This window comes from Xyrauchen texanus, chromosome 1 (assembly GCF_025860055.1).
Source record: "Xyrauchen texanus isolate HMW12.3.18 chromosome 1, RBS_HiC_50CHRs, whole genome shotgun sequence".
NCBI classification, from domain to species: domain Eukaryota; kingdom Metazoa; phylum Chordata; class Actinopteri; order Cypriniformes; family Catostomidae; genus Xyrauchen; species Xyrauchen texanus.
The window spans coordinates 50,054,425-50,071,599 of record NC_068276.1 but is presented as its reverse complement, the minus strand read 5'-3'; the positions used below and the strand labels follow the sequence as shown (position 1 = coordinate 50,071,599).

The following is a 17,175-nucleotide window of genomic DNA, read 5'->3' as shown; positions in this document are numbered from 1 at the left end:
CCCCCTTCAGCTTCCCACAGGTGAATTTATCCACACAATCAACAATGCTATTTTAACAGTCACAACAACAGGCAAGTAACAGTAGTGATGGGTTGTTCGCGAACAAATCGGCTCTATGAGCCGGCTCTTGTAGGTTAATGTTGGGAGCCAGCTCACATATCAGAAGAGACTAACGTATTGTCAACCAATGAACCAAAGATGCGTGAGGGAGGGTGGAGCCAATATATTAAGTTGTTCAGATTGTATTTGTTTTGAATCATTACATTTATATGCACTTTGTTTATATACATTAAAAAAGTTGTACTTTAAATGCACACGTGTAATAGCATTATTTTGTATAACAAACCAATGCATTTTTAAATATATTGTGGTTAAGGTAGAGTATGATTTCATTTAATAATTTAATTAGAATTGTTTTAACACCAATTATAGTCAAACTATCGCAAATTGTTTGACTTGAAAAAATACAAAAACATTTTTAAAGAGCCATTTGGGAGACAAAAGAGCTGGCCGAATCATCCAGCTCACTGAAAAGAGCCGAAAAGCCCATCACTAAACAACAGCACAACATGATTTCAAAAGCAGTAGTAACAACAGGAAATCAACAGAGCGCCCCCTGTAGGTGTGGTGGTCTCTTTTATACTCTTGTCTCAGAGGCCACACCAATCACAGGTGAAGATCCACCAGGCTGGACCTGTGGAAAGTGGAGATAGGTGTAAGAGAGAGGGAGAGAACAAAACAGGGAGAGAAATAAATAAAAAGGACAACACTGTAGTGATTGAAAGATCGGATCATTTTACTGACTTGAATCTTTGAGTCACTAACTAATGTGAACTAATCATTTCTGTTTCCTGTACAGTACCTATGCGGTTTTCACGTAACAAATGAATAGAGGTTGCACAATGCACATGGGCAGCCAACACAAAATGAACAAATCACTCTCTGAGACTGCTTGTTCTTCTGAGTCACATAAAAGATTAGTTAAAAATGAATGAATCGTTCATGAACGACCAACACTGCAACATATATAAACAACAATACGTCACTGGATGTAACACCCTAGATTGGTATGCAATTGTGAAAATGAATAAAATACAGTATGAGATAATTCGAATGTGTACAAGAAAGTGGCATTTGATGACATGTTGGATTTTAGCCTCGCAAACTCCCTCTTTTTCTTTATTTTTGTCAGTCTGATGCAGTTTTTATAAATAAACCTCACATCATTAGCTGTAAAAGAAAACAATGGCAATAAATTAGTGTGTGTTTGGAGATGGTACACACAAGATGTAAGTTGAATCTTTGTTTGGTATGTTTAGCATGGTAATAAGTGGTGATATGAGCTTTCTCAAGAGAGCTAATTCTACATGTATTGGTCTTCTGGTAATGAGGCCATAGCAACTGCTTCCAGGCAACGCACCCATATTTAGCCAGCCATATTTCAAGACATATTTAAAGTGAGCTTCAACTGCATCAAAATTGTATATTGATGTTTAGCTGCTCCAAAAAATATGGGAAATAATGTTTGCCTTTGGATGGTCAGTTTATTTTTGTTTAGATTAACAAGATAAGGAAGATACAGAGAGTGAACATTAAATGAAACCTGAAATAAACCTAAACAAGATACATACACATAGTTTATCAATGCTTATATATGTAAAGCAAATTTACACATGAAAATGTTGTTTTAAATGTTTTCATATTTTGCGACATATTCTTAATGTATCCTGCTTTGTTAATGACCCTTGTCAAATATTAATAGAGTTCAATTTCATGCCATCTGGCTTTTTCCATATGCCATACGTACAAATGAAGAGAAGAATAACACATGCCGAGAGAGAGGGAAAGAGATGCTAAACCAGTTTTCCCACTTGTGTGTGTCTAAACCACACCTTCATGAATCTAATCCCACTTTGATGTAACCCTGGAGAAGACATACACATCATCCAGTACTCAGTTACACACACAGCACTGACAGATAACCTAATATACTTTACCCACCCCCTTCCCACTCTGTTTATATGTGTATTAGTGATTCCACTTCATGAAACATTGGTCAGTCGTTAAGGTAAAAAATAGTGCTTAAGAGTTAGGCTAACATTACACCAGAGGAGGCTTTTGAAGTTAAAAAAATTGAAGTACTAATATATATGACCCAGAACAGTATGTGCCTTTGTTTTCTGGATATATAAGTTGCCTATGGTCCTTTCTTCCCTGTGTTCGGATATAGAGGGTTGTGTGATGTTTCAACTGATAACACAAACCAGCATGTTAATATTCTAAATTGAGGTGCTGGCACAACAGAGAATAGCTTCCTGCAAACTTGTACCTTAAAAGGATCCACCCTTAGGTTATATGTTATTTGCGTTTAATGTACACAGCAACACATTAGTTATGTAGAAACAGTTATACAAAGATAAATTAAATAGATAAATTGTAGTAAAAGAGAACTGGTAACACTTTACAATACGTTTTTATTTGTTATCATTAGTTAACTACAGTTATTATATTAACTAACAATGAACAATACACTTTTGCAGCATTTACTCATTTTGGTTAATGTTAATGTAAACATTTGCATTTTAAAAATAAAAGTTATGACCTTAGTCCATTCATTTTGAACTAACGAATATTGTTCGAATGTTGTTGGTTGATGATACATACCTAATGCATTTATTAATATTAACACAAATAAACTTATTGTAAAGTGTTATCAGAGAAACAATAAAATTGATAGTTCCAGCTACACTCCCTGAAAAGTATTATTATGCCATTTTAAATCATAGTAACTTATTATATGTGTGTTCATTGTTCTAAAAGAAATCCTACATTAGACCCAGTGACTATTCTGTATGCCAGCATCAGAGCCTTGAATTTCATACATGCATCAACCCGCAGACAGTGAAGAGAGACTAAGAGTGGTGTAACATGCACTCTCTTTGGTTCATTAAAGACCAGACGTGCTGCACTCTGAATCATTTGCAAGGGTGTAATTGCACATGCAGAGAGGCCTGCAATGAGAGCATTACAGAAGTCCAGTCTAGTTATGAAAAGTATCTGAACAAGACATTGTGTGGCATGTTCAGAGAGGAAGGCTCTTACATTCTTGATATTGTAGAGAGTAAATCTACATGATTGTGCTGTCTTTGTGATGTGGTCTGTGAAATATAGTTGGTTATCGATGGTTACCCCTAGATTTTTGACCATTTTGGAAGGCATTACTGTAGTTGAACCCAGCTGCACGGTGAATTTTGGTTCAAAAGCAGGGTTGGCTGGGTTAAGTTGCAGGTGGTGTTCCTTCAACCAGGCCGAGATGTCTGCCAAACAGGCAGAGATTTGAGTAGTCACCGTGGTATCGTTGGGCTGGAAAGACAAGTAGAGCTGTGTCATCTGTGTAGCAGTGGTAAAAGAGCATGTGCCTGAATTATGGGTCCCAGTGATGTTGTGTATATAGATAAGAGAAGTGGCCCAGGCACTGAGCCCTGATGTACCCCAGTAAGTAGCTGATGTGACTTGGACACCTCACTTTTCCAGGCTACCTTGAAGGACCTACCTAAGAGATAGGAATTAAACCAGTCAAGCACAGTTCCTGTGATGCCCAGAGTGGAGAGTAGGATCTGATGGTTTACTGTGTCAAAGGCTGCATAATGTTCCAGTAGTATCAGGAGGGATGATCTGGATCCTGTCTCAGCGACTCAGTGACAGACAGTAGGGCAGTCTCGGTGGAGTGTCCACTTTTGAAGCCTGACTGATTGTCATCCAGCAGCTTGTTCTGTGAGAGATAGGAAGAGATTTGATTGAAAACTGCCCTTTCAAATGTTTTTGCCATGAACGGGATGAGAGAGACTGGTCTGTAGTGTTCTACTTGTGTGGGGCTAAGTGCAGGTTTTTTAAGCAGCAGGGTTACTCAAGCCTGCTTAAATGTAGTGGGAAAAATGCCTGTAAGTAGAGGCGTGTTAATTATGTGTGTGAGTGCAGGTAGCATGGTTGGAAATATGGCCTGGAGAAGGTGGGAAGGTTGTTGGGGTGGTTGGAGAGGAGTAGTCTAGAGACCTCAGTGTCAGTCAGAGGAGAAAACATAGAGACAGAAGAGCTGCATAAAGGAGGAGAGTGTTTGGCAGGGTGTGGTGCTGAGAATGTGTTGCTTATGGCTGTAACCTTATTTGTAAAAAAAAAAAGACATCTGCTGTCAGTGATGTGTCAGGCGGTGGAGGGGGAGGACAGAGAAGTGTGTTGAATCCTACATCTGACAGCCTACAATCAGCTGATCATTGAGATCCCATATCTCTCCACTTGTTTTATCTGACTGTTATCTTTGCTTTATTCTCAATTAATTGAAAATAAATTACCCATTAATGGCTTGAATGTTTGTTTATCTTGGCTGTTGAAGGCCAGTGCATGTGTGTAGGTTTGTGTTGGCACACACACACCATAGAACCAAAAGGGATTTAAAAATGTTAATGTGTGTGTGTGTGTGTGTGTGTGTGTGTGTGTGTGTGTGTGTGTGTGTGTGTGTGTGTGTGTGTGTTTGTGATTTGATGACAATTTTGTTGGGTACCAAACTGGTCCTCATAAGGATAGTATAACCATAAATTGTTGATCTTGTGAGGACATTTCTAGTGTCCCCATGAGGCAAATCAGCTTATAAATCATACTAAATTATGTTTTATTGAAAATGTAAAAATGCAGAATGTTTTCTGTGAGGGTTAGGTTTAGGGGTAGGGTTAGGTTTAGAGGATAGAATATATAAGTTTGTACAGTATAAAAGCCATTATGTCTATGGAAAGTCCTCATAATGATATGGTAAACACAACATGTGTGTGTGTGTGTGTGTGTGTGTGTGTGTGTGTGTGTGTGTGTGTGTGTGTGTGTGTGTGTGTGTGTGTGTGTGTGTGTCTTCTTGAGTAGGTTGAGGACAGAGGAATGGAAAAGCACCCTCATTCTTGTGCAAGAGATTAAGAATTTGTCACTTTCACAGTGCCGGTCAGAAAGCAGAGCTCAAGGGCACACATTCTACAGTGATGAGAAATTCACTACTCCAATTTATTCCAATGGAGAAAGGTCTGCCCATGGCATTGAGCTTGCATTTCAATCTGTCTGTGTTTTAGCCTGCAATCTCCAATAATCTTTCCCAGAATCACCTTTGTCTAGAAGGAACATTTCAATTCTCTGGATATAGAGTCCTGGATATGCCATTCATCTTTCTAACTTTATTTCAAATCCTCCTCCAATCTATTAATCTTCTGGTCATCATTGTCGAGAGTTTGGAATACACAGAGTTTCTTAAAGGGCATTCGAGACATCACTCAAAAGTTTATATGATTAAATGACGGTGCAATTGTATAAGGGATAATGTGCAGTCAGCTGGTCAGTATCGCAAAATAAACCTCCACATATTGTATCATCCTGAAGGGGTTCATTGTGAGATAATGACTGGCTTACTGTACATTATTTCACTTATTATATGGCTACTTTCCAAATAAATAAATTGAAATACAATATCGATTAAGAAAGCGAGTAGAAAGAGACTGCAGAGTGCTACAGGAGACATGAAACTAAAAATAATTGTTTCAACTTGTTTTTCAGTTGAGTTAACTCAAAAACATTTGTTGATCTACATTAAAGTAGATGTCAAGGTCATTGTTTTGCTGTTTGCTGCCTTTATTTACAGGATGCTGTTGTTTTGTCATCATTGTTAGAAATGGTGTGTGGTGATGTTTATAGCTTATCTTTTTACTTGATGTTTGTTAATGGTCACCATTATTGAGGTTTGTGTGTCAAGTGTGCCTCCAAAACAAGACTATTGCACATTCTGGCTTTAAATATCAAGATAGTCTCCTTTACAGTAATTAAAATTGATGGGATTTCTTGACATATGTCGAGTTCACAAAACATTAATAGTAATATTATAAACAGATCAACGCTTATAATGCTTGAAGTCAAACAGAAATTAACTCTTTATACAGCTTATATCACCTAAGTCAGAAATAATTTCAGCTTCATAACTTTGGGTTAGGGATTGGCGATTTGACCTATAAATAATATCGCAGAATTTTTAGGCTATATCACGATACACACAATATATATCTCGATATTTTGAAATCTCCTCTAAAGCACTTAATAAATGCTTGATTTAACCCTTTGATGCATACAATCACACCAGTATGATGATTCTTGTAGTCCCTTCAACATATGTCTGCTTTAAAACATTCTTGTTTATATTCATTAGTGGTTTCTATTGGAACAATTTTAAACGTGGATGCAAAAAGGGGGAAATCACAACCAAGTTAAATTTAACAAAACAGTATTTATTCAAACCAGGCAATTGCACACATAGGCTTTTAACAGCTGTTAAATGAAAATGAATAAAGACATGATGTAGGCCTACATACTGTAGCCTAGTTCTACAGAGCTCAAGCTCAACCAAGACCCTTAACAGAGCTCAAAGTAACAAAAGTGCATTCAACAAGAACATTCCTGTGTGTTTCAACATTACTGTGTGTTTGTAACAACCAGTCTGTACCAACAGGTTGTCTAGATGTTTAGTGCCAAAAACACAATCCTATCAACGGCTTCTGGCTTGAGAGATGCCCGGTGGCATGTAATTATATTCCCACTGGTACTAAATACCCTTTCCGATGGGGAACTGGTGGCGGGCACACAAGGTTTTATAGGTTTGGGAACATTTCCTCGTAGTCCTTCCACTATTGCAGGGGATCTGATTCACTCTCAGTGCCAACAGACTGCAAGTAGGCAGACAACTCTGTTTTAATCCACTCTCTCTGTGATGGTGTGGCAGAGGATGTTGTTTCCCTTTTTTTCAAGTCAAGTGGTTTTTATTGTCGTTTCAACCATATACAGTTAGTACAGTACACAGCAAAACGAGACAACGTTCCTCCAGGACCATGGTGCTACATAAAAACAACAAAGGACCAACACAGGACCACATGAGACAACACAACGAAATAAAATACCTATATAAAAAAACCTACATATACCTATATAAAGTGCACGTGCAAACATGTGCAAAAAGTACAGGACAGTACAACAAATTACTGACAATGAACAGGACAATAGACAGTGCAGCACCGACCAGTACTCAGTAGTGCAAAAAGATGACAGTTTCTAAAATGTAAACATAACATACTATGAGATAATGTTCTATGCACATAGCAGTTATTGAGGTAGCAGACAGTTATAAAGTGATAGTAATTAAAGTGCAACTCAGGACACGTGTGTGTCAAACCAGTCTCTGAGTATTGAGGAGTCTGATGGCTTGGGGGAAGAAGCTGTTACACAGTCTGGCCGTGAGGGCCCGAATGCTTCGGTACCTCTTGCCAGACGGGAGGAGGGTAAAGAGTTTGTGTGAGGGGTGTGTGGGGTCGTCCACAATGCTGGTTGCTTTGCGGATACAGTGTTTTTTGTAAATGTCAAACATTTGAAGAAGCTTCCGAAGGTTTTTTTTTTTGGTGGCTCTGGCTCTGATACTGTTGGCGCTTCATGAGGCTGTGAAGCAGCAGACTGAGCTGTGCCCTGGTCAGACCGCATTGCCTCATCTCCGATATGGTTTGCACTTGATTTCCACCTTTTCTTCTGCGATGTATGTTGTTTTGAACCTGGGGTCCACTAATGATGCCATGTCCAGCAGGTCGTGGGTGGCAGGGTCAACAAATTTCTCCCTCAGGTAATGCAGGATGGAGACTTTAATAGACTGGGTCAGTGCAGTGTCATCCTCCTGAATTGCCAAGAAACTGGAGTGGAAGAGATGAAGCACAGGCTTGACATAGGACATCCTTGCGCACTGACTCGAGGACTTCCAGGTCTTGCCAGGTCAGAACGCGATGCCATGTTTTTTTGTCTGAGGCCAAGACTTGAGAAATGGCTTGCTCCTGCTCATGCTCCAGCACCAGCACAATCATCTTCTGTCGGGATCCCCACCTGGTAGGAGACTCGCTGATCAGCTGGTGTGCAGCGATATTTAGCTCTTTCTGCGCTGTGGCCAGGTCTCTCCTCTTCTTCCAACTGAACGAGAAGCTGCTCACAACCTTCTTGCAAACAGCAACAGTACGCTCAATACGGAGGTCTTTCATGCTTCTTTCTGACAATAAAAACAAACATTTAAAATGTTATGATAATTGTAAAGAAATCCAACAATTCAATCAATCATAACTCATAAGTCATAATTTTGGCAATTATTTTTTGTATATTTTCTATAGATCTCAGTCAGATTTTAAATCCACTTTATTCATAATTTTCTTTACGCACACACATGCACGCACACACACACAGTTTTTAATGGAATGAAACAATTATGAAGTGCTCTCCTAGTGTTATGTTTACTAGTAGGCTGTTATAACATTGCTGATAATAAAAATTATTATTATTCCACTGGGGGAGACAAAAACTCACCAATCGTAAGGTGCAGCCGATGGCCAAACACTGCAGTCTTGTCCACTTATTCAGGCTCACATCTTGGATTATATTTGTTAAGTTTGTTAGCTTCTGTTAAGTTAATGATCTCGCCTCTATGATCCTCTGGGAAATGGCTTGTTTGAAGGCACGAACTCTTCAACTCCCAATTATCGATGTAATGTACAGTGAAACTCCGATATGGCTCACACTTTCTGCTGGACTACAAATTGGTAGTTGTGGAGAAGTGGGTCACATTTGTTAGCTGGTGGGCCAACCTTTCTCTGACTGAAATGTATAACTCTTGTAGAGCTTTCTCTGCAAAATATTTGCGACCAGGCAATTCATATTTTGGATCAAGTGTCTTAATGAGTTTTTTGAATCCGGACTTTTCTACGACACTAACTGGGGCCATGTCTTTGACGATGTAGTTGGTTACTGTGGCAGTGGTTTCTTAACATTTTAGATTTTTTTTGTCATATGGTATTGATTTGGAAAACGAAGAAGCCAGAGTCATTTGCTTCTGGGCTGGTTTCTTTGGCATTTTATTTGGTGTGGGTGGAGATGTGGACATGCAGAGTTTAAGACATTCTTCGTTTTGTAGTGGGTGGCATTTCAAATGGTGAAACAAATTTGTGGCAAAGGTTTTGCTGCATATTTTGCAGATAACCGTTGTTTGTTCAACATCTTCTTTGTGATATCCAAACCACTGCCAGACGATGGATCCAGTCTATTTCTTTTCAGATCCAATTCGTCCGCCATTTTCGTCCATTTTCTATTACCGTTCCCGAACTCGACACTCGTTTTGTCGCTTCGCTTTTTTGGCTCTTTCCCTGTTCTCTCCAGATACAAAAACACAGGTCTGATGACTCTCACCTATATATGTCACACACACTCGTCCAAGAGAGTGGTCTGGATGGGTGAATGCGTGTGTGTGACGTATGTGAGATTTTTTTTGTGTGTGTCTGTGAGAGGGAGAGAAGTGGAACGCAAAAAGCAAGTCACATGCCGGTGACTTAAAAAAATTATTGACAATTTGTACTCTATGTTCACAAAATAGTAATTTACTACATCGTGAGCAGAACAAGCCATGATATATAGAGTATATTTGATATTTCGCCTCCCCTACTTTGGGTGCTACTTTGCTCATAAATGGTGAGCAGAAAAAACAAAACAAAATAATGTCAACACATTGAAAAAAAACCTAACTATTCATAAAAACTAGGGCTGTCAATCAATGAAAATGTATAATCTGATTAATTGCACGGTGTCCCGATTAATTATTCAAATTAACTGCAATTAATTGCATATATAAATATAGCTGCAAGCAGCAATTATTGGGTTTCAAGTAGTATAGGTCCTTTAAGTGCATGTGTCAAAGCATTATTCATATTTCATCTAGATCAACCAACCAGTCATTGTCTTGCTATCACGATCGATGTAATGAACACCCCTATTCTAGATGTAGAACATAGGCTAAGTTTAGAAAATTACTCAAAGCTTATCATCAATATCGCGGATATCTCTCTTCTTTTTTTCAGATAAACATCAATCAGCTAATTTACAGGCTACATTTTAGACAGAATATAGTAAACAGAAATATAAAACCTTGATATGTTTCTTAAAATTAGAGGCAGGATTAATGCTGATATCTGGCTTGAGCAAGTTAAACTTCCATGACACAGTCAGGCAATTGGCCTTTTTCACTGCGAAAAGCCCTTTTAGGTGCGACCGTGATGTTCAGGTGTTGAAATGTGCTTGAGGCATTCTCCACAGTTGGCGATAGATTTTTACATGTGATTTGATGGGAGTCATGAGATTCTCCCTAGCCAATCATGTTGATAGATAAAAATAAAATCAGGACAGGGAAGCGAACACATACTGTGGGAAAATAGCGCATTAAAAGTACAGTTACAGCACTTAAAATGTACTCAAGTAAAAGTAGACCATTTTTAAACTACTTAAAAAAGTACAATTCTTGGGAAAAAGTAGTTAATTACAGTAACGTGAGTATTTGTAATTAGTTAATTTACACCCCTGTCTATGATCTGTGAAGTGTCATACCTATTATAGTTTAGGATAGTACACTTCCCAATAGTGTACAGAGCAGTTTATTAATTCAGTAATGGCCCCAAGATGAAGGTGAACTATGTAATTTTTTTTATGTCATTTTTATTTATGTTAAAATATATTCTGATTTCCCAGTTTAATTTGCAGTGGCAACCATTAGTAAGTCATTCATAGATTGATTTCCCCCAAAAGTCTAAACAGTCTGTGACGCTATCAAAACATTGCTCAGTTTGTTTGAGCATTCTGACCAGCCTACATAGCAATATTGGCTCTTTTGGGCATGTTCAAGGAAATCTCTTTCAAAACAACCATTATTTTTGCAAATCTGCTTGGTGATGCTAGTGGCACACAAATTACACACTTGACACTAAAAATATATGAATGTCAGTGCATTAGACAAATAAGGACAAATATTTAAGTCCTTATTAACTCTAAATCATGCTTTCGTCCTGCAGCGATATGTGCATGTGATGTAATCGCATTGGCATTTAAAACACATGAGAACTGAAGCACATGCGTCACAGCCGGAAGAGCAGCGTTGTTTACAACTGTGTAGGAGAAATGCTGTACAGAAGCTTCAGCGGTTTTGGTTTCGATCTGTATGTATTTTACAATGATGGCACTTTTGAACATGTAACCTTTTTCAAGCAAAACATATGAAAAATGTATGAAACTACGCCTGTGGTTACTTTGCTAGGACTAATAATGACCTTGGGGTCAGTAGGTTAAAAGGTATTGCAAAAAAGACTAAAAACAGTCTAGTTATATGAAATGGTGCGAAATGTTTAGACTGAATGATTAATCAAACTAAAATCACAATCTTGATATGACGTAGAGTGATTATCTAATGGAAGTCCTGCATTTAATTAAATAAATAAATTGTCTGCACTTGCTGCGCTTTCTGTACGTTCACAGCGCTGTTCTCTGTAGTGTTACACATAGGCTACTCAAAGCATCACTTTGGCTAATAAGCTTAGCGTGTTATATTTACAGTTACATTCACTAATGCCACATTTGTGCAATTCCAAATATGCTTGACCGTTAAAAGTTACCATCCAAATCTAAAGTAACCTCATAACACGTTTGTGGACAGAAGAGTGGATGAGAATTTCTCTGCTTTAAAGGGATAGTTCACCCAAAAATTAAAATTCTCTCAATATTTACTCACCCTCATGATATCCAAGGTGTGACTTTCTTTCTTCCCCAGAACACATTTGAGGAAAAATATTTTAGCTCAGTAGGTCCATAAAATGCAAATGAATGGAGATTACTGTTTTGAAGCTCCAAAAATCACAGTCAGCATAAACGTCATCCATAAGACACCAGGTTTAAAATTCATGTCTTCTAAAGATACATGATGGTTTTTGGTCCAAAAAGGACAAATATTTAAAGGGGTCATGACATGAGAAACCAAATTTGCCTTGATCTTTTGGTATATAAGAGGTCTTTGTATCATTAAAACGTCCTGCAAGTTTAATATTTTAAGACGTCCTCCCCATTCTAAACGAATCATTTATTTAATCAAGCTCAAAATACAGCTCGTTCTGGATTCATGGTTAGAAGTGACGTGACGGTTAGAAGTGACGTACCAGCGTTTGCATATGACCGCCTCCAGCACAAGATAACTACGCTTTAAGTGCAAGACAACTACGCTCATTTCAGTATCGCCGTCGCCTCACAAGTGTTCAGTCGATGGACAGCGAGCTCTGACAGAGACTACTTGTGCACAGGAAAATTACGATGCCACACAGATGTGCTGTTCCTGGCTGTGGTCAAACAAAACCTCTGAATAAGCTGCCGAAAGATCCAGACGTCAGGGAAAAATGGATGCAGTTTATTTTTTGCGGACGTCCCAGTCACGGCAGTGTTAACTTAAGCGTTTGTTCTGTACATTTTAAGGATGACTGTTTTGAGAACAAATCTCAATATGATGCTGGCTTTGCCAGAAAACTGTTGCTCAAAGATAAGTCCGTGCCGACTATTCTGGGAACAACGACGACGCAAACTGTAAGTAATCTATTTTAAACTTTAAACTACTTTTTAAAGCGCAATTTCATTCATTATGAATAATCACAGTGTTTTTACTTAGTTTACTTGCATATTGTTCTGGCTGGGGCGTCAATAATTGATACATAGGCACTGACGTTAGCCAATCATAACAGTGGGTGTTAACACTGAAGTCTTAAATGGAAAACGCCCCCAAAACAGACTGTTTGAATCAGAGGATGAGAAACAGGGTGGGAAAAGGTCATAAATCACTAGATTTTAAAAGTTTTTCTTAAAAAAATATATATTAATACTATAATTGCACCTAAGGGAACATAATAATACAATAAAAAAACCCATGTCATGACCCCTTTAAGTCCTTTATTAACTCTAAATTATGCTTTCGTCCTGCAGCAACATGTGCATGTGATGTAATCGCATTGGCATTTAAAACACATGAGAACTGAAGCACATGCGTCACAGCCGGAAGAGCAGCGCTGTTTACAACTGTGTAGGAGAAACGCTGTACAGAAGCTTCGGCGGTTTTGGTTTTGATCTGTATTTATCTGTTTCTTTACTCACAATGGTGCGTTTGTGTGCTTATCCTGGATGTCTCAAATGAGTGGAGAATGTGAGATTACGTTGGTATCATGGCAATGGAAAATGTCATACGGGACACTGCTTGGACTACATCTAGTAAAGCCTGGATTATAGTTAAAAAGGACTAAGATATTTATCCTTTTTTAGACATTCATTCATTTAACTGCTGGAGTCGTATCAATGATGTTTATGCTGATTGCCTGTGATTTTTGGAGCTTCAAAAGAAAAATCTCCATTCACTTGTATTTTAAGGACCTATTGAGCTGAGACATATTTCTGTTTTTCTTCAAATGTGTTCTGGTGAAGAAAGAAAGTCATACACACCTGGGATATCATAAGGGTGAATAAATAATGAGAGTATTTAAATTTTTGGGTGAACTATGCCTTTAATAGGCCATTGCCAACTCTACTAGAAACAAACATTGACCTACAGTGTTCCACCAGCATGAAAGCTTCAGCCTAAATAAAGGCTTAAGGATTTAACCAGACCACATAGCTATGCTGCATGCAAGTGTACATTAGTACATGAAAGTAGTAAGATTTAAAATAATAGGTAAATATATTTCCATAATAATTTCTTAATAATAACTTATTAGTGGTTTCCAAAGAATAATGATAAAACGTGTACTATGTTCCTTTCATCAAGTGGATAAAAACAGGTGAACATTGAACAGATACAATGCTGTATAATGTTTTACTGTATTTTGTATTCATTTAGTCTGGTTCCTTTTAAAAGGGCTCAAGGAAAAAAAAGCCTTTTTTTGAACATTATTTCACTTGTTTGCCCATGACTTAATTTTGGTTAAAAGGCAACACTTTTTTATGTTAATAATCATATTGCAGCTCAAATCACAATTAGATTAGTTGTCCAAATTTTTCAGCATTACTAAAAATGTACCATGGTATATAGGCTTACATGGTCCTCCAAGTTACTTTAAATAATACCATGGTACTACCGTGGTACATGTCCAAAAGCCAGTGGCAGTACTGTGGTACTTTTTGTTATTTAAATCTTATTAATTATTTTTAACAATTCAAGAAACTATATCCTTTGCTTTCTTTCACATATAGACATTATAGACACATGTCAGCTCACAGTAGGTAGTGTTGCCTATTGACATCTAAGTGCAGTGGTTTTCCACTGTTTTGAATGTTTCCACTTGTAAGCCAGAAAACCTTCAGAGCCGAAATTGCCTAACTTGATATACTTTTTCTAGGTTTTCATTTGAACACATGCCTTATTTGTCTGGATTTCAGTCATATGCACTGTAGAACATGTAACCTTGTGCTTCACATGGTAACATCTAAATTAACTGGTTTTATTTATGTCAAAAATATGATTTAATATGACAGAATCAACCTGACTGCATTCTACCTGATCTTACATGTGAACATTACTTTCACTTGTGTCACATACAGTTTTGTTACACCAATGAATGTTATATTCATGGGTCAGGTCAGGAAGAATTAGAATCTTTAAAGGGGTAGTTTATCCAAAAATCCTGTAATTATTTACTCACCCTGATGCTGTTCCAAACCTGTATGACCATCTTTCTTCCATGGAACACAAAAGGAGATGGCAGAATGTTAACCTCAGTCATCATTCACTTTCATTGCATCTTTTCCGTACAATAAATAATGTAATTAATTGTTACTCCCGCAATACTAAAATATATTTATTCATTTAGATTTGGTTCAATCGTGGTTCAGATCACTGCTTTACACTCTGATTGGGGCATAATTTGATGGAAATATTATCTAAATTATCTTCGTAATATGTCTCCTGCAGCACTCCCATAGCTTTGAATGTTTATTTGTTTAACATATTGGGACAAGTGAGGTCAGTGTCACTGTTTTCCATGCCACTGTCTCTCTCAGGAGAAAAGGAGGCAGTCTGGGAGTGTCTTTGTCCTATTAGATGGATCTACTCCTACACTGAACCATCAATTACTTACAAGGCAACTCGCAAATAAAGAGGAGAACAAATGCCAAAGCAAATGGCGTGACAAACATGGGAAAGGTCAACCCATCTGTGTTGCTTTCACAAAATAAGAATGTATTAATAACAGATTTAATTTGACCAGGCACTGTGGGGAATAATCCAGAATGTCAGAGCCCACCTGGCAATTTCATTTGTCAACTCCATATGTCATGTCAATATGAGACAAAGTTGGCTTTAAAGCTTTCGGAATACCGAAAAATAAATGTCAATACTACATGACATATATTACTGAAATAAGTGTCCTGAGAAATCACTCTTGTCTATGTGACAGCCCTAGACTCTGTAAACGGAATGTCAAACAAAGCCATGATCACATTCTTTTTTGCCATCCAGCCTGACACCTGAATATTGGTTCAACCAATGGTGTAAGCTTGGGGTGGACTATCTGTTTTTCAACCGATGGCAAAGAGGAGCACAGAAATTACACACTTTCTCTTTGTTCATCCACATGTTGTTCTGAATTCTTTGGGTTTCCCATTGATTCCAGCAGGTCTCTTTACACTGATATATTTGTGATCAAAGCCACATGTTCCAAGAATTAGCACAGTTACTAAATAGCCCTTTGTTGAAATCATGTTTCACTCTCCTAAGCACTGGTTCAGCATTCCAGTTCTGGCACTTTTTTAGGAATGTAACTTAAAAGCCACACAATAGCTAGTAGAATGCAAGATAAAAAACCTTTGACCATTTGTCAGTATCATAAGTTTACACATAGTAACAGAAACCCTTTTCTCTTTCTCATCAGGTCCTCTACACAACTGTCCAGATGGGTTGCAGTTGCTGTAGGATGATAAAAAGGTAAGACAGGAAGAATAGTAGAAATTTTTATTCTCAAGTATTCTGTCCTGAAGATCCAGTATATTTCTCACGTAGCGACAATTGTTTAACAGTTCAATCAGACTGAGGGGTCATGTAGTCGCTCATCTAAATCTGACCTAAGATCTATTTTGGTTAAACAGGGATTCAGTATGCCAACTCACATTTGATGTTGGTGTTCCAATGCCGTTTTGATATCCCAGTTAATATGCACAGATATTCACACGGTCTGTGCTAAACTGCCCCATAATTGCCCAGAATGTCTCATATCCAGGCTTAGCTTAAGATGCAAGAATTGGCTTATGCGAATACTACAAATTGAACATACAGTAAACCTCATGCACCCTTAAAAAATTCTTTTTAGTGTTTACAGCTTTCTTATTGTATTTATCTTACTGTAAGTTTTTATTCTGATGGGCTTTTTGTCAAATCTCTGAAACCTGCAGAACAGCCACACATCTTAATTTGACTTATAGGCTCAAAATCACCTCAAGACTCAAGGCTTCATTCCAATTCACATACTTATTCTGTCCACTAAATGTATCTACTTCACTGGTAATGGGAAAAAGACATACTTCTGATTATGTAGTAATATTAACAATGTGCCAGTATTGGGACATAACACACTTTAAAATTGCATCTTGATGCCACAAGGTGCTTCCCAAACTGCACTATTCTACGCTATTTAGTAGTGCAAGTAGTGCGAGTAGAATCAGAAAGCAAGTAGAAGTATGTTTACACATACAAGGAATTTGTCTTGGTGACAGAAGCTTCCGGGTCACAAACAATACAACAACAATAAATAAGATAAGAAAAAAAAAGAAAACAAAAAGGGAATAAAAATATAAGGATATATAGAAATACACAATAAAACATATATATATATATATATATATATATATATATATATATATATATGTATATATATACACACACACAGATTTTGCTACTTCGGAAGGAAATTGGAACTTTAATTCACCAGAGTGGCATTCAAATGATCACAAAGTATAATCAGGACATTACTGATGTAAAAAAACAGCACCATCACTATTTAAAAAAAAAAAAAAAAAAACATTTTTGATAAAATCTAGACAGGCCCCATTTCCAGTAGCCATCACTCCAACACCTTATTCTTGAGTAATCATGCTAAATTGTCAATTTGGTACTATAAAATCACTTGCCATTATATCAAACACAGTTAAAAGCTTGAGTTGCCACAGTATGCAATAGACCGGCATGTCTTAAGGTCAATATTACGTCAAAAATGGCAAAAAAAGAAACTGCTTTCTCTA

The 17,175-nt window shown here is 37.4% G+C and overlaps 1 protein-coding gene across 1 annotated transcript in view; it reads left to right on the top strand.

Annotated features, from left to right (window-relative positions):
- Nucleotides 1–17,175, top strand: part of LOC127649874 (uncharacterized) — a 30,041-nt gene that overhangs the window by 4,532 nt on the left and 8,334 nt on the right. Inside the window, exon 2 of the mRNA XM_052135105.1 lies at nt 15,813–15,865. Within this exon, the coding sequence (XP_051991065.1) occupies nt 15,834–15,865 (32 nt within the window). The 5' untranslated portion in view covers nt 15,813–15,833. The remainder of the gene's footprint in view (nt 1–15,812; nt 15,866–17,175) is intronic.